The sequence below is a fragment of the Brassica rapa genome, chromosome A02 (assembly GCF_000309985.2).
Source record: "Brassica rapa cultivar Chiifu-401-42 chromosome A02, CAAS_Brap_v3.01, whole genome shotgun sequence".
Classification (NCBI taxonomy): Eukaryota; Viridiplantae; Streptophyta; class Magnoliopsida; order Brassicales; family Brassicaceae; genus Brassica; species Brassica rapa.
In genome coordinates this window covers 19,187,384-19,202,622 of record NC_024796.2, presented here as the reverse complement: position 1 = coordinate 19,202,622, position 15,239 = coordinate 19,187,384, and the positions used below count along the sequence as shown (strand labels likewise).

General features: G+C 42.4%; 1 protein-coding gene across 1 annotated transcript; it reads left to right on the top strand.

Annotated features, from left to right (window-relative positions):
- The first annotated feature begins 2,125 nt into the window (after positions 1-2,125).
- Positions 2,126-5,647, top strand: LOC117131978. The gene is made up of 5 exons (XM_033285244.1): positions 2,126-3,280; positions 3,409-3,757; positions 3,818-3,894; positions 4,045-5,478; positions 5,534-5,647. Exons 1-5 carry the CDS (start codon positions 2,126-2,128, stop codon positions 5,645-5,647), a joined length of 3,129 nt encoding a protein of 1,042 aa, XP_033141135.1.
- The last annotated feature ends 9,592 nt before the right edge of the window (positions 5,648-15,239 follow it).

The following is a 15,239-nucleotide window of genomic DNA, read 5'->3' as shown; positions in this document are numbered from 1 at the left end:
CATTTTTTTGATCCCATCTGATCATCTGATCATTTGAATCAAACCGTTTCCTCAGGCTCTCTGTGTACCAAGCTCCATATCATCGTATGGGGTCTTCTTACATAACGCGATCTAGCCATAAGGCGGCCATGAAAGGCAAGGGTATCCTCTACGAGGATGACGACGCACCGATCAAACTGATGGATCAGGATGATACAATGATTGCTAGCGAATTTAGTTTGTCACTTATTGGGAAGGTCCTGAATCCAAAGAAACAAAATGTCGAGAAGTTACTTCGGAAAATGTCATCACAATGGGGTATGGAAGATCGCATTACGGCCAATGATTTGGGCAACGGGAAGTTCCTGCTTAATTTTACGTCGGAAGAGGATCTCAACTCTGTTCTTCGACAGGGTCCTTTCCATTTCAACTTTTGTATGTTCGTGCTGGTAAGATGGGAACCCATTGTTCATGATGATTACCCGTGGATTGTTCCTTTTATGGTCCAAGTGATTGGCATTCCTTTGCATCTCTGGACGGACATAAATCTCAGAAACATTGGTGCACGATTAGGCCATGTTCATGTTGCTACTTTGGAAGTAGCGGAGGGCCGTATGCTCGTTGATGTGGATTCTCGAAAACCACTAAAATTTTCAAGGAAAGTGGAGTCGAAAGATGGAGATGAAGTCACTATCGAGATAAAATATGAGAAGTTATTTAAACACTGCTCTACATGTGGTATGCTTACGCATGAGAAGGATCATTGTCCTTCTGTGGATATGCGATCGCGCCTTCAGCCTCAACCAGAGCGTCCTGGTATCTTTACGAGAATGCAAGCTCCACAGGAGTTAGCACAGCGTCATACCTTCCACAGAGAGCAGGGGCTAAAGTTACATGAACGCCAGCCCTATGCTTCACGACTGGAGTCTTCGGCCAGACAAGCTGCATCTTCGAGATATTATGAGGACGATAGGAAATACGCTCAGAGGACATATCATCCTGCTGATCTACATGCTACACATTCAGATAGGATAATGCGACGTCGCAATGATCCTACTCGGGGTGATCGATATGGAGGTTCGAGAGCTTCTAAGGGTCCATATGACCGCAACAAGCGGCAGACGTGGCGAGAGAAAGCTGAGACTAATATGCGTCTAGTTACAATGTCACAACCCTCAGTGGCACCAGCAACTGATTCTCGTCAGATTGTTCCATATGAGCAATCTTCCGGCATAAGTAACAATGATTTAAATGGGATGGTGGAACAGACTGCGAGGGTAGAAGAGAGCAACAGCGCTAGAGGCGCTAAGAGATTGGCTAGCACCATCGTAACGCCGTCCCGAATTGACGTTGGTGATCATAACGATATGGAGGAGAATGTCACAAAGCGGGCAAAGGAGCTTACTCGTTCTCTCTCTTTCACGGACCTTAGTGACCATGAACCGGTAACTGTTGCTGGGGATAATCAGATTATTGGTGCACTGAATGATATGGAGATTGAGGATAATCAGGATGATGGAATGATGGAATGTGAAGGGATGGATGAGGACTTACTTGGTATAGATCTCAAAGATATGGAGGAGAGAGAGGCGCTCCAGGTTGTGAGCAAGGCAACGTCGGGGCATGTGACCTCACGGACTGTTACTACCGTGTTGAAGAACAGTCGACAAGGTACTAAGGTGAATGTCCCTTTGGGCCTTCACAACAAGAAGTTTGAGATTCTCCGTCGGGGATCTCCTCGGAAGCCTTCCTCTTCGTTTCAAGGAGCTCATACGGCTAGAGACTCGACTAGGTCAAGGAAACATAGTCAGAGTTCGAAGAAACAGAGAGGTAGTGCGTCCAAAGGTGATGGGTTGATGGGTTCCAAAAACTCATCACAGGATTATAGATGAGGACGCTCAGTTGGAACTGTCGGGGGATTGGAAACGACCTCACAGTTCGACGCCTTACGGAGATGTGTCAGAAGCATCGCCCAGGATTTGTGTTTCTTTCTGAGACGAAGAATAAAAGGCCGCTGTTGCAGAACATTCAGGCCAATTTAGGATTTGATCATTTATTTACTGTTGAGCCACTTGGTCTCAGCGGAGGTTTAGCTTTATTTTTTATGGATGAATTTCAAGTTAATGTTTTATTTTCGAATAACAGAATGATTGACATTGAGGCAGTCATTGATGGAATAAGAGTTTTTATGACGTTTGTTTATGGTGACCCTGTTTTGGAACGAAGAGATCAAGTTTGGGAACGTCTTACGCGTTTCTCAACAACTAGAACTGGACCTTGGTTCATGATTGGAGATTTCAATGAAATTACGGGGCACAATGAGAAGGAAGGCGGGCGACAGCGTTCAGATAGTTCGTTCCTATCCTTCAAGCAAATGCTTACAGACTGCGGGATGTTAGAGTTTTCTTTTACGGGGGACATGCTTTCATGGGTAGGGAAGAGAGCTGGACGTGTAACTGTTCGGTGTCGTCTAGACAGAGCAGTAGGCAATGCTGATTGGCATGAGAAGTTCCCACACTCAAATGTCAAGTACTTGAGATTATGGGGCTCAGATCATCGTCCGATTCTTGCAGACATACTGACAAAGCCAACGAGAAGATCAAAGAAATTCAAATTTGATAGGAGATGGCTAGACAATGAGGAACTGAGGCAAGTCATTCTTGAGGGATGGAAATCTCCTGATTTACCACCCAATGCTACTATAATGGAACATATCTCGAGTTGTCGAAAAGCTTTGAGTGAGTGGAGGAAACAACACAACATCAATTCGGCAAAGCTAGTGGAGGAGTTAAAGGAGAAAGTTGAGGGTTTATATGCAGATGACAATGCGACGACGGAGGAAATTGCAGCAGCGTTGAAGGAACTATCTGATGCTCTTAAGGCAGAAGAAATGTTCTGGAAACAAAAGAGTAGAGTGTTCTGGCTGAGAGAGGGAGATCAAAATACCAAATTTTTCCATGCCTTAACGAAGCAAAGGAGAGCAAGGAACAAAATCACGCAGCTTCTGGATGTTAATGGTAATGTAGTTGAGGATGAGGAAGGACTGGTAGCCATTGCTACTAGTTATTTTCGACAAATCTTTGAGTCATCTACACCAGAGGATATTGAAGAGGCGTTATCTGAGGTTCCTACGACGATCACAGGAACAATGAATGACAGTCTCACTGCTCCTGTTTCAGAATGGGAGGTTAAATTAGCTCTCTTTGCTATGCATCCAGATAAGGCACCGGGACCAGATGGGATGACTGCGCTTTTTTACCAACAGTTTTGGGATATAGTCAAACAGGATTTAACTCTTATGGTGAATAAATTCCTGTTTGAAGGACATGTAGCCAATGGTTTGAATGATACAAACATATGCCTTATCCCGAAAACAACTAAGCCTAATGATATGGCTAAGTTCCGACCCATAAGCTTGTGTAATGTTAGCTACAAGATCGTCTCGAAGGTCTTATGCCAGAGACTAAAGAAATTTTGCCAGGTTTGATATCAGAAACCCAGTCAGCCTTTGTTGCTGGAAGACAGATATCAGATAATATCATGATTGCTCAAGAGATGTTCCATGCTCTACGAACAAAACCGAGTGGACGTAATAAGAGGATGGCCATCAAGACAGATATGAGTAAGGCATATGATAGGATGGAATGGTCGTTTATCGAATCTGTGATGCGTAAGATGGGATTCTCTGAGACATGGATCACCTGGATTATGAGGTGCATTACGTCGGTCAAATACAAAGTTCTCATGAATGGGCAGCCAAGAGGAAATATTATTCCAGGTAGAGGTCTGCGTCAAGGAGATCCTTTGTCTCCTTTCATTTTTATTCTGTGCACGGAAGCGCTCGTTAGCCTTCTCAATCATGCAGAGAACCAAGGGAAGATAACGGGGATGCGTATCACACGCGCATGTCCTTCGGTATCCCACCTTCTCTTTGCTGATGATAGCCTTTTCTTCTGTAAGGCGGAGCCCCGTGAATGTGAAGAAGTGATGAAAGTAGTCAGGAAATATGGCAAAGCATCTGGCCAATGTATAAACTTTGAAAAGTCTTCCTTACTCTTTGGTAAGAGGATTAATGCAGCCACCCGGCAAGAGGTTAAAGATACACTTGGAATTCACAATGATGGAGGGATGGGAAAGTATTTGGGGATCCCAGAGGATATTAGTGGCTCTAAATGTAAACTTTTTGCATTTCTAAAGGAAAATCTGATGCACAGAGTCAATGGATGGACTGGTCGATGGCTCTCGAAAGGAGGAAAGGAAGTAATGATCAAATCCATTTTATTAGCTCTTCCGACATACGTTATGTCGACGTTTCTGCTTCCATTGGAGATCTGTGAAAATCTCGCTAGTGCCATTGCACAATTTTGGTGGAGCTCGAATCCTCCGAAGAGAGGAATACACTGGGCAAAATGGGCCAAGGTTTGTTTACCCAAAGAGGAGGGCGGTATTGGCTTCCGGCTAATTCATGAGTTCAATTTAGCACTATTGGCAAAACAATTATGGAGACTGGTCCAATACCCTGATTCACTGGTTGCCCGAGTATTAAGGGGGCGATATTATAGGATGACCTCGCCATTGAGGGCGACCTCTACTAGCAGCCCATCATATGTGTGGACAAGCATCTCCGCAGCGAGGAAGCTTTTACTGCTAGGGATCAGACAGAAGATTCACTCTGGTTATGACGTCAGGGTGTGGGAGGATCCGTGGATTCCAACGACACCTGCTAGACCGGCTAAACCTATAGCCCCTGTGATGAACCTAAACATGAGAGTCAGTGACATCATTAATCAGGAATCAAAGGAGTGGGATGTAGGATTGCTAGATGATTATGTCCATCCTGATGATATACCTCTCATCTGTAGTATGGCTATAAGCTCTACTCACCGTCGAGATACCTTTTGTTGGAACTACACGAGAAATGGCCAATACACAGTCAAGTCTGGATACTGGGTTGCTCAGAACCTATTGCAGCAAGAAGAGGAAAAGGAAATATTAGAGCCAAGTATCACTAAACTTCAAGCCTTTGCTTGGAAGTTGAAAGCGCCAAGGAAGATGTGCCATCTTATATGGCAATTGATCACAGGTCAGGTAGCAGTAACAAGGAATCTAGTAAGGCGTAATATGAGGTGCGATAATTATTGCCCAAGGTGTGGGGAAATAGAGGAATCTGTAACTCATGCAATATTTGAATGCCCTCCAGCCTTGAAAGTATGGTCTTTATCGGTAACTCCTACAAGTCCTGGTATATTCCCAGTGGCGAGCGTCTACACAAACAAGGACTATCTTTTCTGGAGGAAAAATAATATCATTGTGCCAGACCAAGACAGGGATCCTTATCCCTGGATAATATGGTATATTTGGAAGGCTCGCAATGATAAGCTTTTCAGGGGTATAGATAGAGATCCTTTGGAACTCGTTCGATACGCAGAGAGTGAATGCCAAGCCTGGTTCAACGCAAATGAGATGATACCGCAACAAGTCCAGGCTAGCAACAATGATGTAAACCAAGTCTTAAGCTTGGGTAATATCTGCTTGTTAGATGGATCTTGGACAGCTTCTGATCGCTTTAGTGGATGTGGATGGGTCTGGTTGGATAGTAGGGAGGACATACAACTTTTGGGAACACGAAACTTTACTCGATGTGAATCAGCGTTGCATTCGGAGGTAGAAGCGCTGCGATGGGCGATGGAGAACATGCTTCAACACTCGCCGTGCCAGAGCTTTGGAACGGACTGCAAAGAGTTGATCGCAATGATAAATGAACCCCAGAAGTGGCCAAGATTTGCGACAGAGCTGGAGAAGATAGAGACGCTGCAGATTTGTTTTCCGGACTTCAAGATCACTCATGTACCACGGCTACGCAATCATTTTCCTGATTTTTTAGCTAAGACTGCTAGGAGCGTTCATAGGGAGTTACTTTTCATTGGTTGTTCTATTCCGGTCTGGTTACCCAGACCACCTCAAGCTTGAGTAATAGAATGGCCGTTTGTCGTCAAAAAAAAAAAAAAAAAAAAAAAAAAAAAAAAGCTTGATTTTAGATTTGGCGAGATAGATTAGAACTCCTTCAGAGTTGATATGTAACTCCTTTTATTTATTATCTGTGCATTATATTCAGTCTATGATTATGGTTTCCGTGATTATGTCTGAGTAGTTTTTTTTGTTAGATTTAGGGTTCTTCACAGGTTGTTGAATGAATTGTTAGGCTTGATAGGATTGTTAGAGTTATCCATTAGTTCGTCATCTAAGTTCTTATTAATGCTAGCTTATAGATTAATCACCTTAGACCTTAGTATAATTGTGAGACACGAGAGTGTAATCGACTTAGATGAGCTAAATTTTTATTCACAGCGACAGTTGGTTTAAGGATTTAATGAACTAACTAAACCTGAGTCTATTGCTTGTCTGAAATAATTGAATCCGCAACGAAAGTTCGGATTCTATGATTTAGACGTTTGATATTCTCTGCCACGAGAGTTGATTAATTATTGATTTGAGTTTGTGTTCAAGAACGGTTCTTAATTAAACCCCTGATAGTTTGTCTTGTCTGCCATTTCGATTTACCTGCAAGTTTCCCTGAGTCTAGCACCTTTTATTCTGAGAACTTACAACCTAATTATTTCTTATTTATGTTTATTGCATTTCACCATTACTGTCTAAGTTTAACTAGAAAATCAAAGTCTATTGTGCAATCATTGATTCCTTATGGATTTGATCCCTAAGTATTGCAATTGATCTCATATTGAAGAGAGTTTCTCTAGGGTAATTTAAGCATATCAATCAACAAAGAGCAGTCTATTAGGGTTCTTTTAACAATATGGGTGTTCTTATACAACATGATCTATACATCTAACATCATAGCTTCTGTTATGATCTAACAACTAGATAGCAATCGATGCTAATCAATCCTAATTCCTCATTTAACATGATACAAGAACATGAGAAAAATATGATTTGAAACACCTCACCTTAGAATAGATCTGGAACACTAGAACAACATATCAGTAACTGCGAACTACAGAAACCAAATACCACCACCACTCGGGACAGCTGTCGGCTTGGATTCGATGAGGAGGGATAGCACCATGGAGGAGAGAGAGAGAGAAAGAGAGAGGGAGAGAGAGAGAGAGAGAGAGAGAGAGAGAGAGAGAGAGAGAGAGAGAGAGAGAGAGAGATGGCTAAGGTTTACAGATTCCGAGAGTTCTCTGCACACATTCGCTTCTAATTGTCTGATGAGAGAAAAGAAAAAATAGGTTTTTTATTTATAGAAAAAGAGAAGAAAATCTTAGGTTTTAACCTTAATAGACTGCAGTTTTAAATTATAGAACAAAAAAAGACTTATTAAACAAAAAGTAAGTTAATGGAAATAAGGCGATGGCAATGGCGATTTTGATTTTGCGATGAAGGTTCGATGGGTTGTTGAGTTGTCTCGGGTCAGAATGGATCGAGATGAGGAGATCTTTCCTCTTATTGGTATTTCTATGGGGTATCAAGGTTCTTTGGCAAATCAAGGGATTGCCGTGATCTATGTCTCCGTAACGGAAATGGATGGTCGCGTAGGGGGTAAAATCGGGGAGGATATTTGGATTTGGGTTGATTTGGGAAGAAAGGAGGAGGATTATTCATTTCTCTACATGATTAACGCAGGATTTGGGATTTCTCCGATTGTCATGTCTCGGGTCAACGATAAAAAGCGGTATCTTTCCTTTATTGCTTCGACTCTCTGTTTTGAGATGATGAAATTGATAGACAGAGATTTACTTTCTTCGTTTAAGATTTGTTTGAGCTGTGGGATGATTTTAAATTTGGAAATTGGGACTGGGATTTGGATCTCTCAATGGGGCTATGATGGAGTTCTTGTTTCTATGTTTGGCTTTTCTTGGTGTATCTTTGGTACTTTCTATAATTCAAATGAGGTGATTGTGGCTGTGATCTGTGATTGGTATCTTCTATGTTATTTGGTCATTAACTTTTGTTTGCGCGAGGTTTTACTATATATTGTGGTTCTTGTTCAGTCAAGTTTCATACCTTTATTCGAGCTCTTTCTTTTCAAGTTACTTACATCAGTTCGTTTCTCTTGCTTTCTTTTTCGTGTTAACATGTCTCAGCAAAGTCATTGGATCACTAAGTCAGGAGAGAAGAAGGCGGAGGTTGTTCGATCAGGACTAAGGATCTCGGTTCCCCGGTTTGATAACTCGGAGATCATTGCGCGCTATGCACGAACCCTCATCGGAAGGTGTATGAACCGTCCTAAACAAGATATGAAGGTTCTCTTGTTTGTGTTTCCGAGGATTTGGAACATGGAGGGCCGTGTGGTGGGTACAGATCTTGGTCTGGGGAGGTTCCCGTTCGATTTCGAACAGGAGGAGGATATCACGGAGGTCCTCAAGATGGTGCCTTATCACTTTGATTTCTGGATGGTGTCTTTAGGGAGGTGGAAGCCGGTTTTAGAACCAAACTATCCCACTAAGATCACGTTTTGGGTGCGAGTCTTGGATATTCCTCTTCAGTTCAGGGCAGCTCAGATCTTCCAGAGCGTGGGGGAAGCAATTGGCCAGGTTCAGGGTCCGGTTGATATCGTGGAGGGGCGGGTTCGGGTAGAGATAGATGGATTCAAACCTCTGGTGTTCTCAATGGACATTGAGTTTGAGGAAGGTGTGGAAATCAAGGTGGCTCTCAGATATGAAAAGCTTTATGGGTTTTGCACTGAATGTTTTTGCTTGACTCATGAATGCTCTCGTTGCCCGAGGTTACACAAGGAGGAGCTTTTGGGCGCAGCTGGGGGAGGCCCGGATGGTGGGGCTCAGGCAACAAGCTACAAGGCGGTGGTAGCCCACGGTAGCAACAAGAGCGGTGAACGTAGAGAACATCAGCAAACTCGGGCGCAAAACAACCGAGGGGGTGATAAGGGCAAAGGCATTGCATATGAGAAGCAAGGTAGCTCCAAACAGGACGGGTCGTTTCATCCTTACAAAGGAAAGCTCACTAGAGGCTATGGTGATGGATCCTCAATGAATGGCAGGGTCTCGGGATATGGACAAAATAGACGTGGTATGCAGGCTCGTGGTGCTCAGCCTAAGGGAGTGGTTCCTCGGAGTCAGCATCTTTCTACTGTTGCTGAAGGCGAACAACAGCTACCAGATCCCTCAAAGCTTATGCTCGATGCCTTTAAAGGGGCCGGAAAGTCTTCCGGAGAGAAAGCGCCAATAGGGGTAGAGGCGCAAGGAAGTGGTAGCCATAACAAAGCATGTAAGGCGCTTCTGTTTGAAGAATCAAGCTCTGTTGAGCATGATTTTGTGCCGACAGGAGAGGGAGTGGAGCTTGGTGGATCTCTGGCTTTGAAGATGCAGAGCGAGGGTGATGATGAGGTGCAGAAGCTTGATGAGAGGGCTTTGCATACACAGGCTTTGGATGATGCTAATATGATGTTAGAGGGCGAGCTTCTTTCTGACTCGGAGCTTCTCTTAGAGGAGGGAGAGGAGTTAGAGGACTGGGAGCATGGGGAGCTCACTGATGTTATGGAGGAGGAAGTTCAGGTTGTTGATGAATCAGAGGGGGGGGATCATGTTGGTATGGAGGCTAATGCTGGCAAGACGGATGTGGTTGATGAAGGAACGGCTCCATTGAAGAAAGGTGCTAAGGGGGGGATTGGAGGAACCTCAAAGAAGCGACTAGGACCAGGGTTTGTCTCGCCACGTAAGAAGTTCCTAGCTAAGGTGGCAGCTAAGCCTGGAGATAAAGGCGCGAAGAGGGTCCCTAGTAAGCCATAGAGCTTAACGGAGTAAAGGGGATTGCAGGCCACATTTTGTTTTTATTTTTGAATAATGTTGGATTCTGTTATGAAATCCTTTGGATTTGGGTATTGGTTTAGTATTTTGTCGTGTTTCTTTGCTAGTCCTCTGGGTGTTACCAGGGTTTCTTTTTCCTGTGTTTGCTGTTATAATAATAAATGGTTGGTCTGGTTACATTGTGGTATCAGGAACATTTTTGTCTCGAGCTTGCGTTTATCTTTCAGGCAAGTATTTTCTAGGTTGTGCTTTACTACTCCTGTTAATTCTGATGCTAGATATTTCTCTGAGGCTGACAATTGGTCTGGTTGGACACTTAGAGGAGGTATCCTTTTTTCTGGTTATGGTGGTACTCCTTGGGATCTCTGGGCTTATGCCTACGTTATCTGTTTGAATAATTGGTTTCTGGCAGGAGATGGGTGGTGTGATGTTATGATTCTGAGGTGTTTGAGATGGTTCTATTTTGGAAGTAAGATAATGTCTTTGTTGATCTGGAGAAAAGAGTGTGGTGTTGTTACGCTGCTGGGTTCTCTTGTTAGGGATGGTGTGGTTTATGCGGTTCGTTTCTTGATCGTTGATGAGGTACTAACTATAATGGTAATGTCGGGGACTTGTTTGGTGTATCTTTTTGTGCCAGAGAAGCATTTTGGGACAAGGAGCTGGAGGGGTGTCGGGGGCGTTGATGAATTGAATCAACAGGGGTGGAATGTTTCCTTTTTTGGTTATATGGCTCTTAATGGTTTTTCTGCTCTTTGTATATGGTATGGGTTTGACTCTAAAATGGTCTATGCGGAGACTTCGGAGGTGGAGGTGGAGTTTGGTGTGATGAGGTTTATTCTCATGTCAGGTGTTTATTTTGATCCTTTGTATGGGAAGGTTTCAGTTTATCTCTATATTGTTATATGTTTGTGTCGACAGTTTATTTTTGTTTGGTTGTGTCGGAGAGCATATGGTCTGATGTTATATGATGTTATATGGTCAATTTGGCTTGATGGTTTTCTTTTTTGTACGGTGAGCATATGGACTGATGTCACTGTGAGGTTTCCAGGTGATAGAGTTTTTTTAGTGGTAGTTTTTTTGTAGTAGTGTCACGGGAAGTATTTAGCAGATGAAGATTTTAAGTTGGAATTGTCGAGGTCTCGGTACTAGTTGGACTATCAGTTATTTACGAGAAATATATTATAAGCACAGACCATCTTTTTTGTTTTTGTCAGAGACAAAACAAAACTTTGAGTTTGTCCAATCCTTTCAATTTCATTTTGGGTTCACCCATCTCCATACGGTTGATCCCCAGGGGAGAAGTGGAGGTCTAGCGTTGTATTATGACTCTAGTTATAAGGTCACGGTTATCTCGTCTAGTAATCGACTTATAGATATTGAAACGGAATATAAAGGAAAACGAATTTTCTTGTCATTCGTGTATGGTGAACCAAATCAAAACTTAAGGGCACCAGTCTGGGAGAGACTAACAAGAATAGGTATCGCCCGTTCGGAACCGTGGTTTATTATTGGAGATTTAAATGAGATTAGAGGTAACCATGAAAAAGAAGGAGGTACCCTTCGGCATGCAGATACATTTGTAGATTTTAATAATATGATAGATAATTGTGGCCTTATGGAATTTCCAAGTGTGGGTAACACTTTATCATGGAGTGGTCGGAGATACCAACAGGTGGTTAAATGTCGTCTCGATCGGGCACTTGGAAATAATGATTGGCATAATCTGTTTCCATACTCTTACGTCGAGTATTTACGTATGGTAGCTTCAGACCATTGCCCGATAGTTGCTATGATTGATGATAAAGTCGTTAAATTTAGGAAATCTTTTCGTTTTGATAAGAGATGGATAGGGGAAGAGGGGCTTATGGATTCAATTACACGAGGATGGAACTCTCGCCGTGCTAGGGATGGGAGTGGAATTGTGGATAGGATTCATTGGTGTAGACATGAGATCTCGGCCTGGAGGAAACAGAATCCTCTATATGGGAAAGAGAAAATCGATTCACTCCAGCAGGTTCTTGAGGAAATTCAAAATGATTTTACTAAAACCAATGAAGAGGTCCTAGAGGTTTCTCGGAAATTGCAGGATGCGTATCGTGATGAGGAACAATATTGGGAACAAAAATCTAGGACTAAATGGCATACATGTGGGGATAGAAATACAAAATTTTATCATGCTTTGACAAAACGAAGGCGTATTCAGAATAGGATTATAGGACTCCATAATGAGGAAGGAAATTGGGTGAACACAGAGTCTGAAGTGGAAGAAGTGGCGGTTAAATATTTCACAGATTTGTTTCGGACTACTGTGCCAACAGATTTTGATATTTTTCTGGAGGAAGTACCAACATCAGTGACGGAGGCCCAAAATCTTCGGCTAATGGCAGCTGCCACAGAAGAAGAGGGAAAAGAGGCTTTATTTATGATGAAGCCGGAAAAAGCACCAGGTCCTGACGGAATGACTGCGCTTTTTTACCAACAGTCTTGGTCGATAATAAAGAGGGACGTGGTTAATATGGTCAACGATTTTCTGCGAACAGGAAGTTTTGATGGACGGCTGAATTTAACGAATATCTGTCTTATCCCAAAGACAGTGAGACCAAATCGAATGACTGAAAGTTTGTGTAATGTTGGGTATAAAATTATCTCAAAGGTGTTATGTCAAAGGTTGAAAGGTCTGCTACCAAATCTTATTTCAGAGACGCAATCGGCATTTGTTTCTGGGAGGTTAATTTCGGATAATATTCTCATTGCGCAGGAAATGTTTTATGGGCTACGAACTAATAATTCGTGTAAAGGAAAATTTTTAGCTATCAAAACGGATATGAGTAAAGCGTATGATAGGGTTGAGTGGTCGTTTTTACAACGCCTTTTACTGAAAATGGGGTTTTCTATGGAATGGGTGACTTTGATGATGCAGTGTATATCATCAGTTAGTTATAAGGTTCTTTTAAATGGACAACCAAAAGGGTTTATAGTTCCAGAGAGAGGTTTGAGGCAAGGGGATCCGTTATCTCCATATTTATTTATCCTCTGTACAGAAGCTCTTTTCGCTAATATTAAGAAAGAAGAGAGGTTAAAATGTTTAACAGGGCTAAAAATAGCGCGTGCAAGTCCACCAATTTCTCACCTTTTATTTGCGGACGATAGTTTATTCTTTTGCAAGGCGACGGTGGAGGAATGTAGTGTTATACTAAAATTACTTAGAGATTATGAAAAGGTGTCAGGACAACAAATTAATTTTTCTAAATCATCGATTCAATTTAGGCATAAAGTTCCTGCAGATCGTAGAACGGACATCCATAATCTCTTAGGTATTACAACTCTGGGGGGAATGGGGAACTATTTGGGGATTCCGGAGAGTCTTGGAGGTTCAAAAATACAGATATTTGGTTATTTAAATGAGAGGGTTCACAATAAAGTGAATAGTTAGACCGTTCGATTTCTTACAAAAGGGGTAAAGAGGTCTTAATAAAATCAGCGGCCTCACCCATGCCAACTTTTGTGATGTCCTGCTACAGGCTTCCCAAAGGGGTTACCAGAAAAATTACGAGTACCTTAGCTCATTTATGGTGGAGCAGTGGGAATAATAAAAAAGGTATTCATTGGTTATCCTGGGATAAAGTCTGCATCCATAAAGACAATGGGGGCTTGAGCTTTAGGGATTTGCATGATTTTAATACGGCTTTGTTGGCTAAGCAATTATGGCGACTGATAGATAAACCGGAATGTTTATTCTCGAAGGTTTTTAAAGGTCGTTATTTTCGGAATACTCATCCTTTGGATGATCACAGATCTTACTCCTCTTCTTATGGATGGAGAAGCATCTGCTCAGCTCGACCTCTGGTTAAAAAAGGGCTAATCAAAAGAGTAGGGACAGGGCAATCGATATCCGTATGGAATGACCCCTGGATCCCTGCTCCTCGCCCGAGGTCAGCAATACCAAAAACTCAATCTCAAATTTTAAATCGGTCGCTTATGGTGGGAGATTTGATAAATCCCATTGATTCTTCCTGGAATGAGGATCTACTGAATGTATATTTTCATCCAGATGATGTGAAGATCATTCGAGGTATAGCAGTTAGTAGAACGCAAAAGCCAGATTCATACGGCTGGATGTTTACGGACTCCGGTAAATACTCGGTTAAATCAGGGTTTAGGACAGAATCATTATACCCGGATCGAGGCCCAAGAGTGTTAAATTATGGACCTAATGTTAAACCCCTTTTGGCGCATTCATGGAAACTCAAATGCCCACCGAAACTAAGACATTTTATTTGGCAAACTTTATCTGGAACACTGCCTGTTTCAAAAAATATGAAGGCTCGTGGTATAGAGTGTGATCTCCGGTGTGGTATTTGTGGGGCAGAAGAGGAATCCATCTATCACGTTATGTTTGAATGCCCACCAGCACTTCAAACATGGGCTTTATCTCGAATCCCTTCTCCTCCCGGAATTTTTCCATCTTCTTCTGTTTTTACTAGTTTGGATCATCTTTTTTGGAGACTTCCAAAAGATGTTGATTCGGAGTATTTTCCATGGATTATGTGGTATATATGGAAGAATAGGAATGACAAAAGTCATAATAATAGGACTGCAAGTCCTCAAGAAATTCTGCGTAGAGCAGAAGTGGAAGGATCACTTTGGGCTGAGGCCCAAATATTGGTACAAGAGAATCACGGGTTTACTCCGCCAGATATGAGCTGGCAGACAATGGGGTCCTCTCGCGTTTGCTATATTGATGGGGCGTGGAGAGAACAAGATGCTTTTACAGGCCAGGGCTGGTATTGCCAGAAGATGAACTCGGAGGACGTAATGATGGGTGCAATGAACCTTCGACGTAGCCTTTCACCTTTACATGCTGAATGTGAAGCACTGATTTGGGCGATGGAGTGCATGAAGACCCTGCGTTTCTCAGACGTAGTATTTGTGACGGATTGTTCTCAGCTGGTGAAGATGGTGTCCTCACCCGATGAATGGTCGGCGTTTGCTACACACATGGAAGAATTCTGCCGCAGTAAGACTTTCTTCCCCAACTTCATGATCAGACATATCTCAAGGGCACAAAATACAATGGCGGACAAGCTTGCACGTGGTGCAAAGAGTTCTCTTTCAGCTATGCTATATGTCGACTCTCTACCTCCGGTTTGGCTATCTGAACCGGCGGTCTTATAGGCTCTTGCCTTTTATGTTGTCAAAAAAAAAAAAAAAAAGACTGCAGCTTAAACGGACGCCCTTAAAAAAAACTTTGGAATTTGGTTTTGGGATGTCATATTATTTGTTTCAGCATCATTCTAGATATAATGCATCATGTGGTGAGAGAAATTGGATCATATAGTAATATATAAAACAATTAATGAGTTGTCTTTTTGCTAAAACAATTAATGAGTTGTCGTGGTTGGTAATCATTCAACTTTCGTCTAATCATACTTAATACTGTAGTTACCTCTTTAATTATTGGCTACGTTTGGGAAA